We start from the raw sequence: 26,582 nt of genomic DNA, 5'->3' as shown, positions 1-26,582 counted from the left end.
ATACTTTTACATTTAATGCAGTGCAGCATCAGAGTAAGACCAGCAGTCTGCCACATCTACAGATGCCCATGTAGTGACCAAATGGAATATCTTAAAGTCTCAGTTTTTCACAATACAAGGTACTTACTTTTACCAATGTATGTCACAGGATTTGCCCCATCTAGATACAAACATCCACAGTTTTGGAAAAATTTTAAGTAACTTTTAATGAATGCACATTGAGAGGCCTTTGGAGACTTCTGATTTAAGACAAAGTACTCCATAATAATAGCATTAATACACAATGTGTTTCCAAGACTAAAAAGACTGGGTACACTGTAGAATTACTTACAGACCTTTGAAAAACTTCTGACCTTGTAGATTGCCATAGATGTCTATAAATACTTAAGAATTTCCATATAACTTTTGATATTCTTAATTGGTTTATTAACTACCTTAAAACAATACTTTATAGTCTATCACTATTTGGTATACCTAAACACACCTTCTTCTAGTATGCAGACAACACCATTTATATTAAATGGTTTTCCCATTGTTTATGAATAAAATAATATGTCTGCCTGTTAGCATCCAAGCGGAGTGTAAAAGCACAAAAATGTCTTTTTGGTTGTGAAAATTATTGGAATAAAAATATAGGGCTTCTTTGTTTTCAATTAGAAAGCCCAAGAAATATGAGGAAAAGAAATTTTGAACCCCAAATAATTCTGTCTAAATTAAGGCACCTATGCCATAGCAGTCTGTGCATGGTCATATGCATGGTTGTGTCACAGGCACAGCAATAAAATTACTGGAATTATTTTTGAAAAGAAATTTAAAAATATATTCCCTTTGCATTGTAATACATGACATATGCAAGACATGACATATATTTAATTATTGTTAGAACAAACTCTTTTCTTATCTTCCAGAAGCAGTGGTAGTGAAGGGGAGATTTCTGAACACATAATATTACTAATTTATCACAAACCATGGTATTTTGATGGCATATGGTGTCCACTCTCCCCTCCGTTAAAACCTGGCTGGCATCAAACACAATTTGTGCCATTTGACCATAAAGATGCAGGCAGTTCTATGTTCAGCACCTCCTTCTCTTTCATGCTGTGAGTGCCTTTTCCAGAGACAACGGTAGGAAAAATGGACAGATGGCCCTTGGTGCAAAGCAATACCTTGAAAATGTCCTCTGCTGTCACAACAGCCTGAACGTCAGACTATAGGGACAGAGTTCTGCTTGCGTAAAATTCTCGAATTTCCAATTCCATCACTGCCCAGAACGAGCTGTGGGCATGAGTGCAGTCAACCCCATCAACACTGTGCTCATATCATCAAGGGAGAGGCATCTCTTAAGCAGGTGAGTTTGAACTGGACAACAACTGCAGGGAGCTGATAATCCACATCTGCCACATGTGCAGAATCCACATGGGCAAACTACTGGACTGCTCTGCAAAAGCCCACAGCCTCTTTCTTCATTTTCCATCTATGCTCAGAGGATGCCCCAATGTTCTGGTTACTGAAACAACCTGAATGTTCAACAGAAGCCCCAGGCACAGAATGTCACACATCTCTGTGCCTAACATTTCCAATCACTTGGCTCTATTTGGCCATGGTTCAGATTCTTCAGCAACCAGCAGAGAAACAGAGTGGCAAAACAAGCCTTTGGAATTACTTTCTAAAAGGACTTCAGTGATTATACAAAGAGACAGGGAACCAAAGTGTCCCTCCTATGGGGAGCAAAGCTATCCTCTTCAAGTGTCACATGCCTAAAATGGGTATTCACAAGATATACTCTGAAAATGGCACAAAGCCACAGAGTACAACTAAGACATTTAGTTGTACTAAATGAAAAGACTTTTATCCACAGTTGTATATTGCAAATAAGGATCTTGAAAGAAATCTAAGATCTAAACACATTGAGGAATTCAGTCCATTTCCTACTACCCTTATTTCTATAAAAATAATAAGAAGAATGATTGTTAGCTTCTCCTCTTTCCTCTTGCACGGTGAGCACACATATAAAAACACAACTATCAAAGATCACTATCGCATGTGTTCAATCATTTGTCCATGTTTGAAAAATCAAACTACTTGTGAATGATAAATCCTTTTACCAATATCAGGAGTCATTACCAGGTCATTCATAAAGGAGAGAAGAGAAAAACCTTTGCTGAACAGTTTTTTGTTTATAAACCCTCACCCAGTTCTTAAATCAGTAGTTTATTGAGACAAACAGAAAAACTGGCTGCACAGGTAGCAACCTAACAGAAAACTTCAGAGCACCAAATATTTATTATAATGTGGGACATCAAGACAGTATTAAAAAGATCCCAGGTGTCTCTTTCGGGTGTGTTTTAATGTAACAACCAGTTATACTCCCATTGTACCACAGCACTGCCTTCAGAGTCTAAACATTACCTGGTAATTAATTCTGGCAGAAAGTACCAATAGCTAGACCATTTAAGGATTTTCAGCTGTTCTAAGACTGCTGAGGAATGAACATAACTTAGGATTGTGAAAATGGTTATCCTGAAGATAGGATAGCAGAACAGAGGTCTGTGCAGGGCAGGATCCTATTTCTGACAACAAATGCTTAGCCAAAGGGAGTAAGAACAGTTCAAGTTCTTACTCCAGTCCATCCCCAGTCCATCCCTTCCAGTTTGGAAATATTTAGAGATTTTTGGAGAGGAAGGTTTCATTTGCTACCAACATCCCTTTTCCCACAGATTTGTTCTTTCTATATTCTCTGTCACTTTTGAGCTAACAGGTCGTCATCAAATTCCTCCCTCCTTTTTTTACTTACCTTGTTTCCAGTTTTCATGAGCTAGAGGACCTGCTCCTGAGTTACAGCATCATAAGTCCTTTCCCAGGCTAGGGCAGTGAAGCCCAGAAATCCACTGTCATCACAAAGTCTTTCTTACTTTTGTCTCAGACAAGAGCTGCCACGCAGACCCCATGAAATATACCTTCCTGTACAGAAACTAAACACAGATCAATGGATCCCACCCTAGTTTATTACAGAGAGAGGATATGGGTCTAACCTACCAGCCTGAATGTGTGGAGACCTAATTAGGGGGAGGTTATGATAAATATAATCATTCAGTTACAAACTGGAGGGGAAGAATGGAACCAATAGTTATAGAATATTTTGTGAAAACATTCTTTCTCAAAATTTTAATTTATCATTGAGAGAATCTTACAAACAGCAGGAATCATGCCCTGCACCATATTGGTGCAGTTGGCCTTCCTTAGATAGCCTTGCAACCTACTATAGTTACCAAAACCTGCAAAGGAGAAATAGAGCACTATGACGTTAAAATGCATGGAGCAGTACTGGGCTGTTCACAAAAGATGCCTACCCAAATGAGATTATTTTCAGCAACTGGCACTAAGCAGAGTCTCCCTCACAAGGAGTAGGAGAGTATTGTAATAGCAAGGGTCATAATTTTCAAGCATTCTGGCAACACAGAAGGTGCAGTTGAAAAAAATGTGCAGTTTTGATGACCCTTAAAAATCTTTCATCAGTGTAATAAATCCTGAATTCCTTTTCTGTGTTTCGTGCATTCCTAAAGCAAAGTCTAAATAAAGTACCAAAATCCAGTGCCATCTCTCTTTTTCTATTTTAACCACCCTGAATGTTACCAGTAATGAAGAACACCTGAAAAAGTCAGATGCTTTGTGCTCTGTTGGACCTCTAAACCATAAAATAGTACAAAATTGCACTCCCAATGACAGGAGCAGCAAATATTGTGCCTCTGTGAAGATCCCAACATGCAGAGGACACATTTGCTTTCCTGAGACATCCATCCACACATGGCGCAGGAACAGTCAGGGGTCTGTGTGACACAAAGGAAGTTCTCAGAAACAAAAGACAGATTAGAAATGACATCACTTTCTTGCTTTGCTGCTTCCTTATACCTGATCTAAGTTGTGATGAGTTTTATGCAGCTCTTTAGGGCTTTTGAGCCTTCTCAGTACCACAGTACATTGGTTGGAATTTCTAGTGGGTCCATTAGAACCCTAGAAGCAGTTACCTATAGAATGTCTACTCATACAAGGAAACAAAACTGATTTGTTTTGTTTTGGTTTAGGTTGGTTGGTTTTGGGTTTGTTTGTTAGGTTTGGGTTTTTTTGGGGGTTTTTTGTGGGTTTTTTGTTTGTTTGTTTGTTTGTTGTTTTGGGTTTTTTTTAATTGTACAGGAAGGTCTGGTTGAATTTTGAGATATCAGAATGAACCAGCAGACTTGGTCTTAGGAAAGAGGTCTTGCTATCTGTTGGAATGATACAAACCTTTTGAAGAAATCAGTAACGCTATGCAGTCCTATTTTAGTCAAAACCCTTTTCTGACTTTAAAAGCATCTCTGCCAAAGTAGAAACTAGTTTGTTCCATCTTTTGACAGTCTTCCTGCAAGAATCTTTCTTTGGAATATATGTAACATATTTAACATTAGAAATAGAGTCTTACATAACACTAAACCCCTTTAAGCAAGAATTATAGAGCTAAGAAAAAACCCCATTTTTCAGTCAAGCATTACAGGATCATAATAACTGATTATTCAAAGTCTCTCTCACTGTTCCTTGAATTATAGGTTATCTTTTAGATTAAATGGGACATTATTTTTTTTACATTACAGAAACTTTGCAAAATTTTATATATTGTCTATTTTCTTCAGAATAGAATAGTCAAATTATTTTAAGACAGCTATGTTACACTGGCCTCGGAACATTATAACCTTACTTTAGGATCAGTGAGTTTAATCTTAAGCCTTTTCCTGTTTTTTCACCTTGAAAGGAAATTCTCTGATGGTAGAACAATCAGGAACATCCACAGAGAGAGGCATTTTACAGCCTTTGTGAGGTGACTACATATTGTAAACTAACAACAGCCAGGAGAGCTGAAATCTGAGGGTGGATTGTACTGATTTTAAAGTAACCATGCATAATTGATTGCAGGGATGAATGAAAGATTGTTTTATAACAGCAAATAGGAGAGTGATCAAAGCAGGAAGGAAAAAAAAGTAGTTGAAAATAATTGAGTTTAAAAACACCCTCAAAGAGAAGAAAAACACCCTCAAAGTCACCACTTAATACTATTAATATTATTTTTGAAGCCCCTTATTGAGGGCATACACAGGTCCCTCGCAGATAGATTCACTACTTGTGTGTGCCACATGCAGCACAAATTGATACAGAGGGATGCAACTTCTGCCTGCATCAAATACATTTAAATTAAGCAAGACAGCATTGAAAAACAATGCTTTATGTGCTAGCATTTCTTTTTTGTTAGCATGCTGTTGCAAAAGTGTTCTCCAAAGTGCTAGAATGAGCATTCCAGGAGACTTGATACCTTAGGACCAGGAATTTTCAAAGTAGTTACTTTTGTCGTAGAAAAGTAATGGGCTGAATGAAATAGGCTGAATGACGAAGCAAAGTGATAGAAGATTTCAAGCTCTGCATCATCTGCTAGCTAGCTCAGCTCTTAATTTCAAAGTACTGTGTAATCACCATGTGATGTCCTGCCACTCAGTCTGGTGACAAAAGGTCCTCATGGTAATTGAGGCAAACTGTTGTACTCGTTAGGAGCTTTGCTTTGCAGAGCACCCAGAGGCAGGAGAATGAACAGTCTGTGTTCAGCAGGGAAGTGTTCCTAGATCACGCTTGAAATACCAGCATGGGAGAAATTCTGCTCCACGCACTGAGCTTACATTGCTTTGAACACAGGCTGTAGATAAAGAGAAAAGTTAAATATGCAGGCCAGTCTCTTTGATGTTAATGTCCAAATTATATTAACAATTTAAAATTAGATGGAACAAACCCCTACAAACTTACTGTATACAGTAGCAGAATGACAGCTTAGAAAAGACTGCTGTAAGATCTGGTATCTGAGTAATTAATATACATAAGAACACTGTCTTTCTAAAATATCAAGCTGCTTGTGATATCTGAGATAAGGTACTGCCACTGGACAGCTGATGGCTTAATCTGATTATGAAGCTACAGTTGTTAATTTGTGACTGACTTTGAGTAAAGAACATACGATTCTTTGTTTTAATTAGAATTTCCTCTTAGGAGTGCTATTCATTGATGCTGCTGCCAGCCGTTATCTTTCTTAGATCTACTTGCATACAGCTCAAATGGTTGCAGTTTAGCCTGGACACAAACACAAACATAGTGGTCTCAGTTAGAATTGAAAAGGCAGACACAAATCATAGAAATGATTCTTCATTTGAGATGAAAAAATGGGACTGCAAGATAGTCAAGAGAAGACTCCTGCCATACAAAAAGTGTTTTCCATAAGTGATAGATTCTCCTATTGTCCTAAGAGGAGAATATGACAGATAAAACTAATCTCTATATACTGAAATATAATAATTAACCAAATGGTCACCAGTGAGCTCCATTTTAGGAAACATCTGGGGTCTACCTAAAAAGGGATCTTTTTCCCAATCAGAGTCTTGAATTTGCTGCATGAACATTGTTTAATATTAAAGCACAGGACCTACTTATGAATAGATCACTATAGAATATGCAGCATTTCAAAATGAGTGTTACTGTGCACATTCAAGATACTTTTTTAAAAAACTTGTCAATTTCTTAACATGCTGCATACGTCATTGTATATCTTTAGTAACAGCAACATTTCAGTAGTAGCAATTTCTCTACATCAATTAAAAGACAGAAGCTGAATAAACAGGACAAACAAGTGAACAGAAGAATTAAAATAAACAAAACATATGGTTATGAGTCACTGTAAATTCTTTAATCTGTGTTGACAAAGACTATGGTGACTAAATACTATGAGTGCATGAAACTCATGGCGGTAGACCTGTATAGCAATTTACAATAGATAATCTAAAATTTAAACTTCTATAAAAAATTAAGCCATTAATTAGACCTGCAAGTTAAGGGGGATGCACTAAGAGTTTGCAGGCAGAACTGTCTGTGTCACACAAACAGACTCTGCATCCCAGCACCCAAGTAGCTGCATATATCACATATCATGCTCTTTTCTGGGCTGCAACACTGGAAGATAATTGCAACCCTCCAATAAATATGCTACAAAATTGACTTCATGGACAGCTTTAATTTGCTCTGCTCAGGAAAGAAATTTAGAGTTTAATTTTCACTGTGAAGAATGACTGAACATGGCCAATACAAATGTACTCCCCTGCTATAAGAAAATATATTTCTAAAATAGAACTGGCAGTTATCATAACAAGGAATGAATTCGTGATGCCAATTCGAATTTGATGGATCCCTGGAGATTTTGACTTTCTTTTGAAAAGTTTCATTTTGTTAACCAGTTAATCTATGTTATAAGATCTCATGCAGATCCACAGGTTTTGTTAGTGTTATAGCAAGAAAGAGTTTGATCTACACCCTGGATTGTGTATTTGATCAAAACCAATTTTAGTGTCAATTATTGAATTGCATGGGGGATGCCTGTAGCCTCTAGAGCAATTAGCTCAAGGCTTATAAAAATTAAATATATATAAGGGAAGCAGTATTAAAAAGCAGTATCCCAAATCTCTCTTCATTAGCATTTTGGATACCACTGCACAGCGTAGGGGCTTTTATGATTAAACTTATATTTTTATCGCCACTTTCAGCTGTCCCAACTGCTGTTACTCCCTATAATCTATAATTGACCAAAACATCAAATGTGAACAAAACACATTTCCTAATTCTGACAATTAATAGATTGATCTCTGCACAAGCATGACCTGGTGCTATTAACACCAGCTTCACCGTGTCATGTGTGAAATGGGTGTCAGGGGAAATCTGTTACCTGGCTGATGGGTTTTTGCTTTTCCACCAGTGACTGATGAAATTGTAGATCCGGAAGATGAAGCTTCCATTTTTATTGACCCTCTGACTTGTGGGATGGAGGGATGCCCATCCACAGGGGGATGCTGTGACACTGGGTAGCTTGCTGCAGTCCTCCTCTGACAGATTTGCACACACTTTTCAGCCCCATGAATAGACAAATTTATACCTGATAGAAATAAGAATTATACTGTTAGATACGAGAGATCAATATGGAATAACTAAAATATAAATTGTTAGTGTTTAAAATGGAGCTGCAAGAACCTTCATAAAGAAAAAAAAAAGAAAGTAAGAAAAGCAAAAAGAGAACTTCAAAATAGTAATTTTCTTGGAAAATTAAAAACGTGACTATCTTTTCTGCTGTATTGTAGGCATCAGATTCAGCCACAGTAATAGATATTTAAATTAATACACAGTCATGGTTTAACAATTTACTGTTCTGCAGGAGGAGATATCTTCCATTCCTTCAAACTATCCACATAGGTTACAAAGGACAATATTAATGAGGTAACTACCATAGAGTTTATTAAATGACAGTTTTCTGATTGATGGATTAGCATCTGTCAGAAGTTATTTCTTTTCTTCTGAGACTTTACTAATACTAGGAAGTCTCATCATATGAAAAAGATATTACAAGTGAGGTATTAAATAGCTTTTAAGGAAAAAATAAAGGTCTGCTTTGAGGAAAGCAGTAAGGCTGCAAACGACAATAGTAACCCCTTAGGCCTGGAAAAAATTCCACTTTCTCCTGTCTTGTGAAACCCTATCTGCAGTACTGGAAATTGTTTTTCACACCAAAATTTTCAAATTTGTCCCATTTTTTTATACCAAAATTGTTATTTAAAAACAGCTTTTTTATTTTTTCCAAAGAGAAAAGTGGAGTTGAAATTTCCTATGTGGCTAATGCACAGTCTTAGAAAGAAATGAGATCTTACAGTTAATTGCTGTTTCTGATTTCTTCCTGTTTACATTGATGCAATTGCTCCAACCCCACTTGAATTGCTTTCAGCATACTCTGCTTTGAAAATCTTGAGACAATCTCTTTTGGGCAAGAAGGTTGAATGATAGTTCTACACTACTGTTTTACACTTAAGTTACTTGTGACTCTTATTGCTTCTGTCAGCAAACTATCTTCGTTTTTAAAGAAACCAAATGAAACACCCAAACCAGATACAAATAAGCAAACTAAAAAGCAGATGGAAAAGCAGACCCTAAAAATTGAAAATGTCGATATTGTAAGCACATTGTAAAGTGCAGTCACTCAAAATCATTAGATTTTATCAATTAGATTGCTCAGTTTTTTGAACTGAAATGTCCAAGAATGTATTAATGACTCTGCCCTTCTAGCTCCCCTGGAAGTCAAAGTATGTGAACCTCCAAGTCATGGAAGAGGTTTTGAATCTATGAAACATTAATGCACTTTGATCCATGATATACTAGCAAGAGGAAGAGAGCTACCACTCTTGACTCCAGAGCTGATTTCCTGCAGGAAATGTGAAGGCATGAGGAGTTTCCTGCAGCAGCTGCTCACCTACTTCCTGGTTTTAGGCCTAATGTAACCTCCAGCTTCTAAAGACTTGAAATCACATCCTTCGGATACAGAGCAAATCCCAGTCACCTTATTCTTGTGAAAGGCAGCATATCAACACATGTGAACAGAATGACAATGAACTTGCCTGGACAACATGTTTCTTTGACCATGCTAGCTGTAATGGGCTTCAAAAGGTGATAAGCCAAGCCCCAGCTGTAAAATGAACTCTTTACTTCTCTTGCAGTCACTAGAACATTGTGATATTCAAAATATTGAGCAATTATCCCTAAGGTATTACAAAATTAACTACAACCATTTTCTTTAAGCATCACCACAGGTTGTTGCATCATTTAAAACAATCATCCCTCTGAAGTTTACGGTGGAGTCAGCCAATGTTCAGCACTAAACCTGAGCCTGTCATCAACACGTGCTTTCTAGCTGGATCTCAGTAAGGCTGTGCTTTCATTTGGTCATGAAAATAGAGCTCTATTTTAGGAACTGGTTCCAAACATAAACTGACTGCTACAGTACTCGGAGGTTCAAGTTATGTTGCTTCTTTACATTCTGAAAATGGTCTGTAAACTCTTGTGCAGCTGTGACCGAACTTCCTAAACTATTTCTGCAGCATGTTTTTTTTCAGACATCAAAATAAAGGATACTGCTGCCAGATTGCCATTCCTAAGAACTGCAAAATTTGCAGATTGATCATATCCAAAATTAGGTTCCATCAACAACTTGCTGCTGGTTATATGCAACCTTTTGCATCTTCCACTACAGAAAGATGATAAATCATACCTCCAAACTACATGAGGAAGAATGTTCCAGCATCACTGAAAACTTTACATTTACACTTTTCTTTAGACATATTTAAAATTTAAAAGTGCCTAAAACCAACCACAGAAAGAGTGTCACAAATGTATACAGTATATTTGGAAGTTTTTCACTCCAGTCTCATTGGTACTGCAGTTATTTTATCATGTTATTTTATAATTTTATCCTTTTATTAGGAGAATTAATTTATATTATTTTCCTGAGAATGAGATACAGGACAAAGATGCAAGTGTCCTTATTTAATTATGATTTCAGGTTTTTCCAGAGAAAGATCAGGTCTTTCTTTCTTTTCTATGCGTGTTTCTTTTGTTAAACTACAAGTCTAAAAAGACGTAAGACAGTAATACTACTGCAAGCTGCAGTATTACCTTGTTTTCATGTGGGCAAAAGTTCTTTTAAAAGAGATATTGGTAGTCAAAAATACATTTCCAGATAACATGGAGAAAAGCACAGACAGGGAGGGGGAATCAGAAGATGAAAACCTGGTGAACTACTGGCACTAAGGAGACTCAAGAGAAAACTCTCCCTAGTCTTCCTGCAAATAACCCCCACTGCTGATGAATCCTGGGGTTTGTGGAACAGAGACGTGAGAAAACAGCAGAGAGGTCTCTGAAGAGTAGATGTTAAATTTGACATCACTTTGTTGCAGCGTGACAATACCCACACATGACATCTAGAAAGAAAGATAAGTTCTCCAGCAGCACACTGCAGTCTGGGTCTTCGACTAATTGTATTTGGTGGAGTTTTTCTCTTGCCTTTAGGCTTGGCCATATAGCTGCTGACACCAAAATCCCCTTACCATTGTGTGCCTGGCTGTGTGGCCTTTGGTTGTACCTGTTCCTGCAGCATGGTGATTTTTAAGTGAGCTTGGCATTCATGCTCATTAGCTGGGTACAGTCACACTGGCATGCTCTGACAGGTAGCATAGATGCCAAAAAGATCAGGGATTTCTCCTGCCTTACCCTCTGACTTAATATATAATGGCTCACAAGCACCACTTTGAGCCAGGGCTTCAGTGCAAATGCAAGTGAAAGACTTAAATACTGACACAGCTGACTTTTCAATTTGGAGGCTGCTGGACAGGGCTCAGCCACCTGCACCTGGCTGGCTGCAATAAGAGTGGGAAGTAGTTTAGTGTTTTGAAGCTGGATGAGATTTGAGCCTCTAAGAATTTACATAGCACTCAGCTCTTTACCTTTCCTGCATGCATCAAAAATCCTTCTCTGTATTTTCAAATCTTCGTGTGCCTTACCTGTATTTCTTTTCTTTTTTTTTTTCTTATTCAAGCTTTTAGTCTCCATGAGGAGCTGCTCTTCTTACTGACCTTTTGTTCTCCCATGACTCTGACCTTGCAGGTTCATATAAGACAAACACCTTCACTACCTTCCTGCCAATATATCTTAGCTGTGCAGTTTGCCAGCAGAGAAGAGCAGCTTCTATCCTGCTTCTGGATAAATCTTATTGCTCCAAGTCTTTTTATTATAGAATTTTTCAAACCATCAATCCTTTCACATTGAGCATATTTTGTCTCTTATAAAGTGGTAATATTATGACGCTTAGGGATTTATAATGGTCCAGATAAAACCCGCATATGCGAACATTAAAAGGGAGTGATGAAGTACGTGCAAGTCATGAAGCAGTAAAATCAAACATAAAGAATAAAAAGGAGGGAGAAATTATTAACATTCTGAACATTACAGTGTACCTGCATGCAAAGTTGTGTGTGACTGATATTTGTTTTTTTGGCTCATCAGATGCTACAAAGATGAACAACAACATCCTGCACTAGAAGAATCACTCTGCGAATGCGTCTGATGGACATCTGCTTTGTTTGTGTACCATGCACCTCTGCTTTGGCTGTGCACCTATGTGCCTGAGCACAGAGACGTTGGCTCTGGTGCCAAAGGAGAAGTCTCTTGCCCCTGAATTTGGGTCAGAAAGGCCATGTGTCCAAATTAGAGTGTGCAGGGACTGGGACACCTCTCCACCTGGGAAGGCATCTCCAAAGTGACTGTCGGGCTTGTGTAAGGCCCAGTTTTCTTGTACCACTTGGGTTACAGGCATTTATTTATAGGTTCCTTTCTGAAGTGTTTGTCTCTAGACAAAGATTATATGAACATGAATAGGCAATAATAAGACAGTGCAGAGTTACAAAGTTGTACAAACCATCCATTAGCTAACAGTGCTTGATTAGCCTCAAGTTTCCTGACCTGCTTTGTAGATCTTCCCTGGGATAACAAAGTAGTTCTGGCAAGTGCAGGAAGTCCTTTCAGTTTTGTATCACTAGCGCCAGTGCTACTGTTGGAGACCAATTACTCCATCTATTTCTCTTTTCTGTGTGTGTCTTTTATTTTGTTTCCGCCCTATATGGAGGCCTTAGGAGCAGATTGCGGTAGGCCCTTTTTTCAAGGCTCTTTTCACAGCAGACCAAGTACAGGGGAACACAAAGAAGTAAGGAAGAAAATCTCAGCTACTCTATCACATATGGCCACAAAAAGTAAAGAACTCTGAAAAGTCTGCAGCCATCAAGGCAGAAATAAGCAAGATCATAAGGAAGCACTTCATAAGCAGGAGCAGAGAGCAGAAAATGAGGCTTTAAGGAGCAGTATATAAATGGGAAAATTAGATATTTAGTTCCTTTCAGCTTTTACACACAGGGAAAGAGAAAGTGAGCTAATTTGTCCACCTTAATAAGCTAAGTATTCTTTCCTTTCCTTGTGCAAATTGCCACATTTCCCATTAAAGTCAATGATGCACTGCAGACAGCTTCAGCTTTTTCACATTTAAAAGATAGCTTTGATAAAGGAGATCTCAGAAAGAGAAGCAATGTAAAAGGTTTCTCATGCAAACCCATTTTAATTTGAGATTCAGCAGAGAAACATGTACTTGATGCCATGATGAACTCTTTTGCTTGCCCTGAATTCTAGGTGAAAATGAAGGAACATGAGAGAAAAATTCTCCTGCTGTCCTCTGTACACATGCCTGAAAGCATAGTCCAAAGGCAGTTCTCTTTTTCTTCTTGCCCTATGTATTACTTAGGTAACAAATACATCCAGAAAGCATCCTTAACTTGGTGAAAAATGTTAGTTACATCATTAGGATTCGCATATTAGACTAAATCAGTTCTTAAAAGTTTAAATAAAATCTCTTTAATGCAGCATCAAGCCCCTTGCCACTGATAACATGGGATTATGAAATAATATCTAAGATCAGGTTATGCTTCAAATATAGCTTTGGAAATGTTGAAATACTTATGACTACATCAGATGTAAAAAACACCTCATAACTGCAAGCCTTCAGGTAAGCAAAGAGAAAAGCTACTACTTACAGAATTTCCCAGGAACTGCACTGGCTGGAGAGAAGGACTAATACTGTACATCTTGACAAGCTACATGTGTTCAGTTTTCTGAGATTTTTCATTATTGCTCCTCCCAGCTTGCTTCCTCTCAAATATTTGAGACATTACAGGATTTCCAAATTCTGTAGTAGTTTCAGATGATGTTCCCTAAACGTAACTTTCTTTCTTATTTTTTATCAAATTTTTTTTCCAGTTGGTTTCTGCATTTACATCCATTTTTAGGGTATATAATTTTTCCATGGAAAGAAACCACAGAGCATACCGTTGGTAGAGGAATAACTTTTTTTTTTTTTTTTTTTTTTTTTTTTTTTTTTTTTTTTTTCCTGAGACATGTTATCCATGGAAGTATTGCTTAGGAGACCTAATTTAAACTGTTGCTCCTTACTAATAAACTGGTGTATGAATCCAATCATACCTGGTCACTCTTCTGTTCCTTGCCTTTTTCAAAGGATGAAGACCTGCAATGGACACTAAGAAAGGTTCAAGAAGCAACATCAGAAATGCCTATGGTGCTCAGGCTGTGCTTTCCCCAAGGATTTACACAGTGACACAACAAAATTTCTCATTTTATTCTTTTTCTTGTAATTCCACTTCCCCCAAGATACTTGTAGATGGATTCTGCCTCCCTGTCATATCTGGCAGCTCATTGGGCAATTTTTCAGTGACTCAGGACTCTTTCTTCTAACCATTTGCTTGAGGTTCCTATATTATTCTTTCTTACAAAAGTGGCTACATTACCTGTGGTAAAACTGCATCCAGAGCCAGTGTTATTTTAAGTCTGTCAAAGTCCTAATGAATAAAAAGATCATGCCCACCTTAGGCCTGCTCTCAAAGGGTTGTTTTTATAGCCCTTAACATGATGTATTGAATTATAACAAGCTAACATTCAACTGTGATTATTTAGCGTAACTGAAAAACTCCCATAGTGCTCAAGGAGAGGCAAGATTACAACCTGAGGCCATGAAAATGTTTTGGAGAGAGTCATAATAGTCCTACATAATGGACTACATGACACTGAAAAACTACTTGTCTGCCTTTGGTGTGAAAAGTTTAGCTAAGTGAATATAAGGCTCTTTAGGGTTGCTGTTGAACTAATGGTGATTGCTGCAAGTGTGTTGCAGAGTCACGGTGCTGAACACAAGATGATGCCTATACAAGTTGTATGAACTCAGGTGAATAAATGGAACTTTTTTCCATCCCCAAGGTGCCTAATTTGATGAATTTTTAAGTCTTGTACTTTTATTTCTGTCTGAAATTCATTCTTTAGTTCCTCTGTATAAAAAACAAACACATTGTAGAGTGCATATATGTTATATTTACCAGGCTACTGGAATAAATGTCTAACAATTGTGTGTAAAATGTACCTCACTTAATTTCACCCAGAAACTTGAAACCAGTGTAATTTGTCACTATCCCAGCTGCCTGAACTCTTCTGGAGATTGCCTGCATTTTTATTGTTATAGTCTTTACTGTTCTCTTTCTGTTTGTTTAGTATTTATTGTGATTTACTTTATTGTTCCTATTAGACTTTCACTAGTATTAGAACCACATGCATGCTGTAGAGTAATTTTTTTAAAAAAGGCATTTAAAAAAGTTCCTTTTCTTGGCCCAGTATGAAAATTGAAGTGAGGAAAAACACCATGCCTTGAAATCTGATAAACACAATAGAAATCAAAAACTGAGGCCAATAAAACATTTTTTGTAAAGTGCTTTTCTATCAGAAAATTGCCTTTTTTTCAGGAGAAGAAAACCCCAAAGTCAAGAATTGCTGTCAAAAGTTTTGTTCAGTTATTTTGAACTTATCTGGACTGGAATATATTGCTTTTTTTTTTTTTTTTTTTTTTTAAACTACTTGATGCTTTGTAAAATGTAATCTAACAAATTGAGTAGAATACAAATTACAATGTAGAATATCAGTTACCTCTGAGCATGCCAAAAAACAATTATAATTTCAATTACTGGAACACCATCTGTATTGCCAATCATCAATTAATTTTACTTTAATATACAAATACAAGAATATAATTAAAACCATAAACATCCAAACCAGAGAGCAAAACAAATCAAAATAATATAACAAAATACAACAAATACCAGAAGTCAGACCAAGATGCAATATTTCAATTGTCCAAAAGCAAATTCTGATATAAATATTTTAAGCATTATGTAGAAATGTGCTCAGAATAAATTTAAAGGTGGGAGAAGGTAAACAGGAATATCAGAATTTCTGTGGATTGGATATTCCAGATTTTGATTCACTGTTTCTATAATCAAGGGGAATAGATTTGCATTAGAATGAATGTAGGATCATACAAAAAACAATAGATTCATATTGCAGTTTCTGTCACAACAAACAACATCACATCAACACTTCTTTCTTTGAGGCAGTTTTTCCTAGGAAAGAATAATAGAAGATTGACTATGTCTCCTTAAGTGTCTGTTATTGATTTGGAAACTATAGGAGGCAGATAATCTTGTCTTATTAATTTTAATATATATACACAGCATTTACTGAAAATAGATTCAATACTGAGATGATTTAATACTTACTTTCACCTGTGGTAAGCACTGCATTTAAGAAAATTTTATTTCTTAGCAAGTAGCTATTATTCTGATCTTCAAAATCAAGAGCATTCAATTAAACTTGCTTGTGCTGCTTTTGTTCTTTTTACCCATAGAATAAAAGTTAAATGCACACATAGCAGAAATACATGGTACAGACATTGGGGTAAATCACAGTGCTCTGTGAAACAAAGCATCAAGTCAAGTCCCAGATGCTTTTTACTGGCTGAGAAATGAAAAGCAGCAGTAACTATGCAGATGTGTTCTAAGTGTAGGTAGATTTAAAAGCAGAGAATTCTCTTTTTTTCCTCCATTTTAATTTGCTGCCTGCATGTCAACTGCTACATTGCAAATACCACAAGTCTTATTTTATCTGATTTGATCAGATATTCTCCATAATGCAGAACAGTGCAATCAATCTCAGACATCATCTCTGAAACAGGATAAACACCTCAGGAGACTTCACAGATGGGAAAAGAAGGTATCTCAGGATACGTCTCAATGTGTCTGCCCCATGGCACAGATAGTAATGATTTTCACATAGCTTAGCACAGCAACTAGGCTTAATTTAACTTTCTCTTTTTGGATCCCATTCCAGGGGACTGGTCTGTCATCAGTGCCTTTTTGCTCTTCCAGTGTCAGGCCGTAGTCATGCTCTCTGGGGCACCCTCAAGCAGCAGATCAAGTGCACTTCCCTGTCTTCACCTAGCCTGTGCTAAAGTCCTGGGTATGGGGCCTTTTACAGGCTTGGTGTCTAAATCCTCCATGCTCACAGTTACCTTCATCAACCATCAATTGACATTCACTTTCAATGATATATTATCGAAATTACATAGCCAATGTCTTCAGGGGCAGGCCTTAACACAATAAAATTTACTTCTACTTCTCTCTCCACCAAATAGAAAAAGTTATCTTAGGTAATGTTGCAGCAAAGTATCAACTTTACTAAAATGTTTTTAAAGTAAATATACATCTGGACAGATATGTATCTGAGTAAACAGGTCACATGTGTTGGGTCAAGTCCAGTGCCTGAGAGGGTTTTTGGCCTCTGAAACAGCTGTCCATTGCGGGCATGTCCCAGGCTTTAGCATCTAATGTGTGCAGGATTTGATGCTGGATCCCCACTGGGAGGAGGCCCAGGAGTCCCCCATCCCTTCTGGGAAAGGCTCTCATATGGGCTGGAAGGACGTGCTGTGGTACGTTCTGTCAGAGCTTGGATGGGCATTGCTCTGCAAGGAAGAAGCACCAGCCTCCACAGCCTTGCTTGCTGCACCTGTGCCTGGATCAGGCTCTTCCATGGAAGAAATATTAACAAGGGTCAGTTTTACCAGAAATGTTGAGGCATGTGTAGTACTTGTCATTCCTTTGTGCGTCATTAGTTTTCAGCACACTCCCTCTTGGCAGGTAATGATTTTGGTTGTAATAAAGCCTATGGTGCCAAGCTTTCCTAAGTGGCCATAAAGTGAAGATGATCCCCAGAAGAGGTGCAGATGTAGTGTGCAGCAGATGCCAGTGAACGTCTGTGTTCATCTGACACCTCATCTTTCTGGCAAAATTCAGACCATGAACAGTAACAAAATGCCATTGAAAAGAGTATGTAAATCTGCCATGCTTACACATATGTTCCTCACAGGCACCCAGTTGATTGTTCTCAGCTTATGCTCATCTGGATAGAACAAAGCACAGGTCTTGCTTATTCTTCTGAGCTAGACTGTATTTCTGATGGAAGACTAATAAACCCTGAAAGACATAGAATTGTCTGAATTTGGCAGATTCCATAGACATGAAAAAAGCTCTATGTTGATAAATAGGTTTGAATCCTTGAGCTCTTTATGGCAGAATGAGAAGAAATGGTTGAACACTACAAAAATGCAGTAGCTGCATTATAGGGTGTAAGGTATCTAACAGCTTTGGTTTTTTAAAAGACAGTCCATGTTCTAACTCCTTCACTGAATAATAGCCTTGTGTAAGGGCAAGACCTACTGTTCTTTAGTAAATAATTTTCTGATATGTTAGCAATTCAGAAAAAAAATGCAAATCATGCAAGACAGACTTTCAGGTATGTTTTATGCACTACATAAAACACTGGATATTAATTTGATGTTCCTACTTTTTAAAAGGAGGCACAGAAGAGACACAAATTTTCTGAATCCACCTAAATCAGCTTGATTATAGAATGAACCTATAATAAAAGAAACCAATGCCTAAATTTAGCTCCTGTGATTGATATCTTCTCAGTGAAAGGGCATTCATTAAGATTCTTTCATAAAACTTTTCCTTTCTTTGCTCATAACCCTGACACTCAATGTCATACTTTTTAAAAACCACCAAGTGAAAGTAAAAAAGCATGCTTTAAAAAATCTCACTACATATGTAAAAAACAGTATTATAAATATCTCTAAGTTACACTTGCAAGTATTGCAAATATACTGAAAATTATATTTTTAAGAACATTCCAGTCTGACAATGATGCTGAATTTGTTCTGAATGTCATAGCTCTTTTGAGGGTTCAAACCAGCAAACAGTTCAGGCAGAGAGTCAGTTTATATTGACATGTACCATTTTGTCCACAGTTAAGTAGCTTCACTGAAAGATGTGTAGAACACAATCTTTATGAACAAATTCTAAACTGAAATTTCATCACCAAAACTGCCTATAAAATCCTGAAGTGATTCTGAGATCTTAGCATGTTGTAATAGGGTCCGTCTTTGAGCAATACACAGTATCTGAATGATTAAAAGGGGCTGTGCACTCTGCTCCTATGATGATACAGCTTCTATAAAAAGAAATCTCAAATACACAAGCAGCAGTCTACTGAGAAACCAAGAGAATAGTCTACTAGTAGGGCAATTTAAAGAAACTGATAGGTAGCTGGTCAGTGGAAAAAAAAAAAAAAACCCAAACAAGTATAACATCAAGTCTTCTACATGCAAAATGCATTTTTGTTAAAAACTAACAAAACACCCAAGTCCCAACAACATAAAAAACCCCAAACAATCTACCTGCCTCATTCCTTCCCAGAGGAGATGCCTAGTAAGACATAACTCCATAAAGGTGTTTTATATACTCCTTGAAAGAAAGAGCCAAGAGTACTTTTCACATTATATCTGCTCTACAGAATCAAAATGGCACTGCAAACCACGGGTCCCACTGGACTCATCTCTTTCTTCTATTCCTTTATGAACACAATTCTAAATCCTGAAAAGTCTGGTTTAGAAACAATAGTCTTGTTAAATTTCTATGAATAGTTAACCACCAACCAGAAATATTTTTCTTCATTTACAAAGCAATATGAGCAATATGAGCCAGCTAACAAGAGGCTTTTGATGAATCACAGCAGTCATAATTACAATTACATGAACAGAAATCTGGGAATCAATTTCCATATATGATTTTAACGCTTCAATCAATAAAGCATACTGTCTGTCTAGAAGTCAAATATGTAGATGAGTTAGAACTGAAGAAGATGAAAGTGTAAGAAAATTAATATTAGATAGGAATATAATCTGTTAGCATTTTCTCTAATTCCAGATAGGAATATAATCTGTTAGCATTTTCTCTAATTCCAGATAATGTTCATGATGTTTTTCATCTCCTTATGTGGCACCTCTCCTTGTTGAAAACTGGGCATAGTATTCATTTAATGACTTCTGATAATAACACCTTCAGTGATCAAGCCATGGCAAGGAACTGATTGTGACACATTCTCTTTTTCAAAAACTGCTGGGTTTTGGGTTTAGTTCTGCCTTTTCAACTCTGAAAATTTATTCCTCTCAAAATGCATTTTTCCATTATGGGACTTTTTTTGAAAAGTGAATCTAAGATAGTCAAGGTAAAAACAACTCCATCATTGACAATACTGAGCCTTTAATTATTTTTCTTTCAAGTCTTCCAGTTAACAATCCATTTTATACATAAATTCGTCAGAACCAAAACATGATGTCAAATTCAAAGAGGATGCATAAGCATTCCCAAGTCCTAAAAATTGCTATCCAAATATGCTATATTTGGTGCCTCTATCAGTTCCATAACTGTTTTTTCCTTCTTGGAATTTAAAGGTATATGTCAAAATGTTTTCTATATTAGCTTCAATCAAAAGAAAATATCTCAAAGCAGTTACTTCAATCCAGTCTCTGAATATCTACAATTTAGAATTCAGTGATAATTTTCACTGACTCTAAATTCACATTCAATGAATTAACAGACCATATATGTTATTAATTCATGCAAAGTGATAAATCCCTCTCTGCTTCCTTTCTCATTTTCACAAGTGCAAGATACTATAAATGTATGAAGATTCTTTTTTTCCTCTCTTATTTTGCTATTTCATCTCATCTACTGTATTCTAAAACTGTGATTATTATTTATGCTGCACAAAGTCTACTGTTCATCCTTTCAATAGAAATGAACATGTAGTGTCTGTAAATGCAGGACCACATGACTTTCTCAGTAAAGATGATTATGCACTAGGTTTTACTACGTGCTGACGGATATTATGAGAAAGATTGTGACCCAGCAATAATCCCATCCATCAGAAGGGCTGGGGAAGGAGAATATCTGCCAACCTGCATATGGTCAAGTTGTCAGCCAATTTTTCAGAAACTTGCCCACAGTAATTCACAACAGTCACTTTTTTGAAAAATTCTTGTTCAGCTTGCAGTCACTTGGCATGACCCACTATCAGCTTTCTTTGCAGACACCATCCCATGCCACAATGGTGTTTTGCAAATGTACTGCTTACTAAACTGCTTGCTGACCTAACACCATGTCAACCTTCAGCTGACTTTGGAATTGAATATAAAGCTCTTCACAGGATCCTGTACACATAACAAAAAACAGCCCTTCAGATCACACTAATCCTATCCTATATTACAAAAGCACAAGAGGCAATCTTCTACTTACCCACATTTCACATGAAATAAAAATACCACTGCATGATGGCAGAACATCTCAAAAGAGCATGCATTTCAGATAAGTGTTAATAACTTTATTGTTAAGTTTGCCCTAAAAGTTAAACTTTTCTGAAGATATTACATAACATGAATAATGCAGTAATTGAGCTTATTTTTAACTGCTCTTATTTTTAATTGAGCTACTCAGGTATTGAACTTAAGGCTGTCACCTTTACATGACTCTCTACATTAATGTAATAAATTTTTAAAAGTATTTCTAAAACTTTCATCTGCTTAGAGGTGCTTTGTAATCTGTTTCTTCCAGATATGTAGTGCATGGAGAAGTACTGGAGTGTTTACAGCATCAGCTAGCCCTAATCCCAGCAGAACCAGCTTGCTTTTTTCAAGCAGGGAACAAGACCAGTGAAATACAACTATGGCCATATAGCTAAATAAATAAACCTGAGTGGTGATCTCATGCTCACCCCAGAATCTGGCCATGTGTTTCAGACAGCCTCCCATGGGCAGCTCAAGACCTCACAATTACAGATTGCATGAAAGGAGAAAAGAAAGTCCTCTTCTGACCTGCCCTCCTGCTTCCTACATGCAGTGTGGGAACACTCCCACACACCCTGGTACACTTTTGGATCATTATATTCAACCTTGGTAGAACCAATTGGATGGTGGGTTTTTTTTTTTTAGTTTTCCATGGTATTTTTGCAATTTGATAAAAAGTGGCTTTCTCTTGCCAGTCCATCAGCCTCCTACCTGAAAATCTGAAATCTGCCCAGAGACTGAAGTTCTCTGGATGTAAACTCCTTCTCCCAGTCTTACAACTACTTTGGACATAGAAAGTTTAATTCTAAAATGCTCTTATTTAGATTATTTCAGAACAACACTCCAGAGTTACCATTTCATAGAAAATGTCAGAATTCCATCTGATGTACAATATGTTCACTGGGGAAATTACTGTGGGAAAAGAAATTACATATTCCTTGGATCTAATACATACCAAAAATAGAATATAAGATAATCAAGCTGAGTACTGAGAGAAATCAGATATGACTGTTAAAGTTACATTTCACTGAACTCTAATGTATGAAGGATTTTCTTCTTTTAATGCATAAACAACTTGTTTTCTCCTGCTCTATTCTGTTACCTCCCATTCCTTTCCAATTTTAAAAACATTTCTCACTAAGATTCTGAATATGCATGAAAAGGCAGTCCAGAAGTAGAAAAAAAGAAAGATAATATTTTAAGTGTGAGAGAAATATTGGGAAATTTTTAACTAAATAGCTGCTTAGATTAAATCTAGTGATATCACAAGCGTTACCACCAAGCTCTATCTAGTTCTCCAAGTCTATTTTAAGCCAGCATTGAGATCAGTTAGCATACAGCATCCTTATAAAAAATAAAATTAAAACCCCCAGGATCATTTAACTTCCTTTTGCATATGAAAGTCCCTCTAACAGATTCTTGCAAAACCTTATATTCTATGATAATGTTGCTAGAAGCTGTAAAAACTCACCTTTCTCTTAGCTGAGGATGCTTCTTAAAGGCAACTTCCTATGTTTGGAAACTCACTGTAAAGGTTGCCATGGTGATTAATTTTAAAAGTGAAATTCTCCCTTTTTAAAGTTTTTTCTTTAAAGAAGAACTGTGCTATGGCTTAGCTCTCAGCAAGACAATTGGAAATGAAAACTCTACCTTAATCTTGGAGATTTAAGGGCATAACCTCTCTGTAACTGCAATTTCATCAGTAGAGATGTTTTCAGAAAAATTTTTGAAATATCTGTTTTTACCTAAAGATGAAAGAAAAAGACATCCATAAGCAAAATAATTGAAGGTAAAAAGCAATATTTTCCCATGGTCAGACTGCAGCCTTCAGGCTAGTTTATACTACTGATAGGATGGAGGAAAGGCAAGGAAAGAATGGTTGGGGTAGCTGAAGCTCAATAGAAAAACTGGCAGCCAGCTTGGGATAGTGACATTGTGTGGCAAGAGAAAGAAGTGAAATGCATCTCCAATGAAAAAGCCTAGAAACCAAAGGTCACTACTGAAAAGCTCTTTACCTAAGTCACTGTCCATTTTATTTCCATGGCTCAAGTTGTAATTCACATGGAAGTTTCCATCTATCAACTTCTCCTCTCCCCAGTGATGTGCAAAGCTACATTAAACCTTGGCTGTCTACACAGCTGTGTTAGCTGTCAGGGAACAAACAACTGCACAGCTCTGTTCCTGCACTAGGAGATGGAAAAGTACCATTTCTTCTCTAAAAAACATACAATTTTCAACATTACATCATCCAACTTTCCTCTGCATAAGCTGTCACTGCAGAAATCACTGGCAAATTAAACTGGGAAATGTTGTGCCAGTTCAATACCCAGGCAATTTATGGCTACTTTATTCACATAAAGATCACAGTACTGTGAGACAGCTGCATTATTCATTATGTGTTTAATACTTTATTTCTCTAGGTAAAAGTATCTGTACATGCACAATTAAAAGGTCTGACGTAGGCAGAGTTGATTTTAATACAAAGAATCAAATTTGTTTCAGAGACCTGCTTGACCGTAAAGCTCTATGGTTTAAATCAATGGAAGGAAAACAAGGCTGAGACTTACGTGGTGCGGTGCCTGGGCATTACTCGTTTTGCTTTGAATGACTACCAAAGAAGGCCTCTTTACTTGATCTTATCACATTAGTCATAGTAAATATAAGATAGTCTAAGTTATATAGAATTATTTTACACTCAACACACCTGGTCACAATGAAAACAAAACACATTTTTTAAAATGGAAGAACAAGCAAATAATTACTATTGCTTCTTTGCCATTATTATAAAGTTTAGTAAGTCCATGTGTTTTGTAATTACCTATTATGACTTCTAGGGAAAAATACCCCATTATCTTCCTGGCATCAGAGTTACAGGTATGAACACAATACAAATAGAGTAGGAAACAGTCACCATCTCATTCCTCAGACCCCAGAGCAGCAATGCTACTCCTAAATTAGTGATCCCCACACCTTTTTGCCTTCTCTTGCAGGGACAGATCACACCTATTGGCAACTGCATGCCCCCTAAATAAAATCCAGCTTGTTTTTATTGTCCCAGAGAACTGTGCTTTTCAGCACACAGAGTTTCAGCAATGAAAAATCAATTTTCTGTGCAAGGGGAAAACAGTAATTCAATGTGCAAACAGCTAGACTGGTACAAATATTTCAAGGTTGTCATCTCTGTCATTAACCGAGATGTTCATCCTTTTACCCACTAATCTTTACAGAGAATATAGTTAGGTTAAACTACAACTATTCTCCATACTCTCTCTTGAGAAGGGTCTTTGTAAGAATTATGGAGACAAGTCACACTCCAGGCATTCTTCCTTAAGAGTTTCAACCTCCCTATGTACTCACAGGAGAGAAGTTGCTCAAGGTCTCCACAGAGCACCTTATAGCTCAGAACAAAGCTGAGATTGACCACTCTTCAATCATTGCATGATGTGTCTTTGAAGACTGAGGCTAATTCTGCATTCAGGAGTAAGTTAAGCTACAAAGAGTAGTGAAGCATAGTTCATGTGCTTAGTACCTTTTTTTTATTTTTCACCTGTATTTTTCCTTTATTTTTCCTGTGTCTCTGTCCTTTTCTTGTGACTGGCATTTTCTTGAGGCCGTGATTTGCTTCTCATTTACTCAACATGAGCAAGTTGCAGAACAGTAAATGGATCTTAAATAGTGTGTTTGAGAATTTCTTTGCAGCCTGAAGTTGGAAGTGTGTTTTCATCTAATAAAAGACTAAATAAACCAAATAAACCAAAACAAAATGTAGTGGGTTTAGCTGAACCTTCTCTTTCATCACCCTTGCTCAAGATGATGATGTTTCTCTCATGACATCACCAATATGTTAGTACCAGCTCCTTGCTGGTACAAAAAGCAATTCAAGGAAACCCAGCACACAGAGGAAGAGAGAATGGCACTGGGGGCAGATGACTGGAGAACCAGCTTGGGATATCCCTGGGCCAACACAGGCAGACACATATGCCAGCTCAGCACCATATTGTGATTTCCCTCCCCTCCTTAAGATGTATCTGACATCTTCCCAGGAGCTTGCCCACTCAAACATGAAGGTACAAAGCAAGTGAGGACACAGTGGCTGAGTACAGTGTTTGAAACATTTGAACACACAGTAAAATTTCTGGACAATTTCTGTTGCACAGAATGGTATTAAAAAAAGACATTGGATTGTTATACCCTACTCTCAAAAAACAGGGAAAGACTCAGCACAAGAAATTAATACTTACATTATAAACTTGGAAGTTCCATGCTATAGATAACCTTGGAAAAACAAAGGAATAATTTAATCAGAGACAAAACTCTTGTGGGTGTTTCCAGCTTACAAGGCACCACTGCAGAGATACAATCCAAACATACATAAATACTTCCAGACAGGAAGGTCACCCTGGGACTAACTAAAAATGAGCTGTGTTAATGGCACAGGATGATGACACTAGGCTTAAACTGAGAGAACACAGAAATAAGAAAAGAGGAATGAATTTGCCTGTCAAGGGAGAAAGACACAGCTTATTCCCTTCTGCCAGTGTTTCCTCATTATCACAGAACAGTGTGACTGGTCAAGCTCTTTCTCTCCAATCCAGACCATAGTTGTACCTACCTCATCATTTCCAGATGGGAGTGAGCTGCAGTGTGAATGTCGTGAAGAACAAGGTATTCAGCACTACCAGAACCAGCCGCCAGCAGTTCAGCTGTTAAATTTGCAAATTTGCTATTAGACCAGTATGACCAATTAGTTTTCTAGCTGGATGAGGGAATCACTGAAATGTAATCTCCTGCAGCACTCCTAAATGGCACAATTAGCCTGAAGAATGGTGACCAAGCATTATTAATATGTCACGGAGGCAATCTGTGACTGCTACACAAAAATATGGCCCTTAGGATAGCCATGAAAGAGCAGGCTGCCTTTCAGTGTCTGCAGAAGAAGACATGAGGGACATCCTCCACATGGCAGAAATGCAGGGTAAGCCAAGGTGTGAGAGCAGTTCTGGCAGATGACGGCAAGATGGTGCCCTCAAGGTGCTGGGTGATCAGAGCTCAAGCAATAAGTCTTCTGCTTTCTCTCTATGCAGCCCAAGCTTCCTGAAACACTTGATTATATTAACCACAAAGGAGTCATTAAGACTGGTCTGACAGTAATGCAGTCATAACTACTGAGAGAGTCAACAGCCTACTTTCAGGGAGGAGAACCTCTGGCTAGAAGGCTTCACAGTCCTGAAATTAGAGATCAAAGTTCTGAATGTAAATTCCTATTTAGTAGGAAAAATTCCTATCTAGAACCTATCAAAAACAAAACACCCTGTTTACCCTAGGACAAAATTATCACTTCCTGTGGCATTAAGAAGTCCCATCATATTGAGAAAGGCAATGAGGCTCATCAGTTTATTTGACAGAGATTTCATAAGTGCTGCTGACTTAAATCTGTTTTAACACCAGTCAGGGTCTAGAGGTGAAGTGTAAACTGAACCAAGTGTCAAAGCTTCATCAAGAACACTTGCAGAAGAAATAAGGCTGATGTAGA

The 26,582-nt window shown here is 37.3% G+C and overlaps 1 protein-coding gene across 23 annotated transcripts in view; it reads right to left on the bottom strand.

Annotated features, from left to right (window-relative positions):
* The window catches only part of ANO4 (anoctamin 4), a 200,514-nt gene that overhangs the window by 109,098 nt on the left and 64,834 nt on the right, over positions 1 to 26,582 (bottom strand). For 18 of the 23 annotated variants that reach the window (XM_072923263.1, XM_072923266.1, XM_072923267.1 and 15 more), the window contains one exon: positions 7,781 to 7,987. In XM_072923263.1, coding sequence (XP_072779364.1) covers positions 7,781 to 7,987 — 207 coding nt within the window. The other 5 variants (XM_030262423.4, XM_072923276.1, XM_030262418.4 and 2 more) reach the window with 4 other exon arrangements.

Source organism: Taeniopygia guttata, chromosome 1A (assembly GCF_048771995.1).
Source record: "Taeniopygia guttata chromosome 1A, bTaeGut7.mat, whole genome shotgun sequence".
Taxonomy (NCBI): Eukaryota; Metazoa; Chordata; class Aves; order Passeriformes; family Estrildidae; genus Taeniopygia; species Taeniopygia guttata.
The sequence above is the reverse complement of the archived record's forward strand: the minus strand, read 5'-3'. Positions and strand labels throughout refer to the sequence as shown.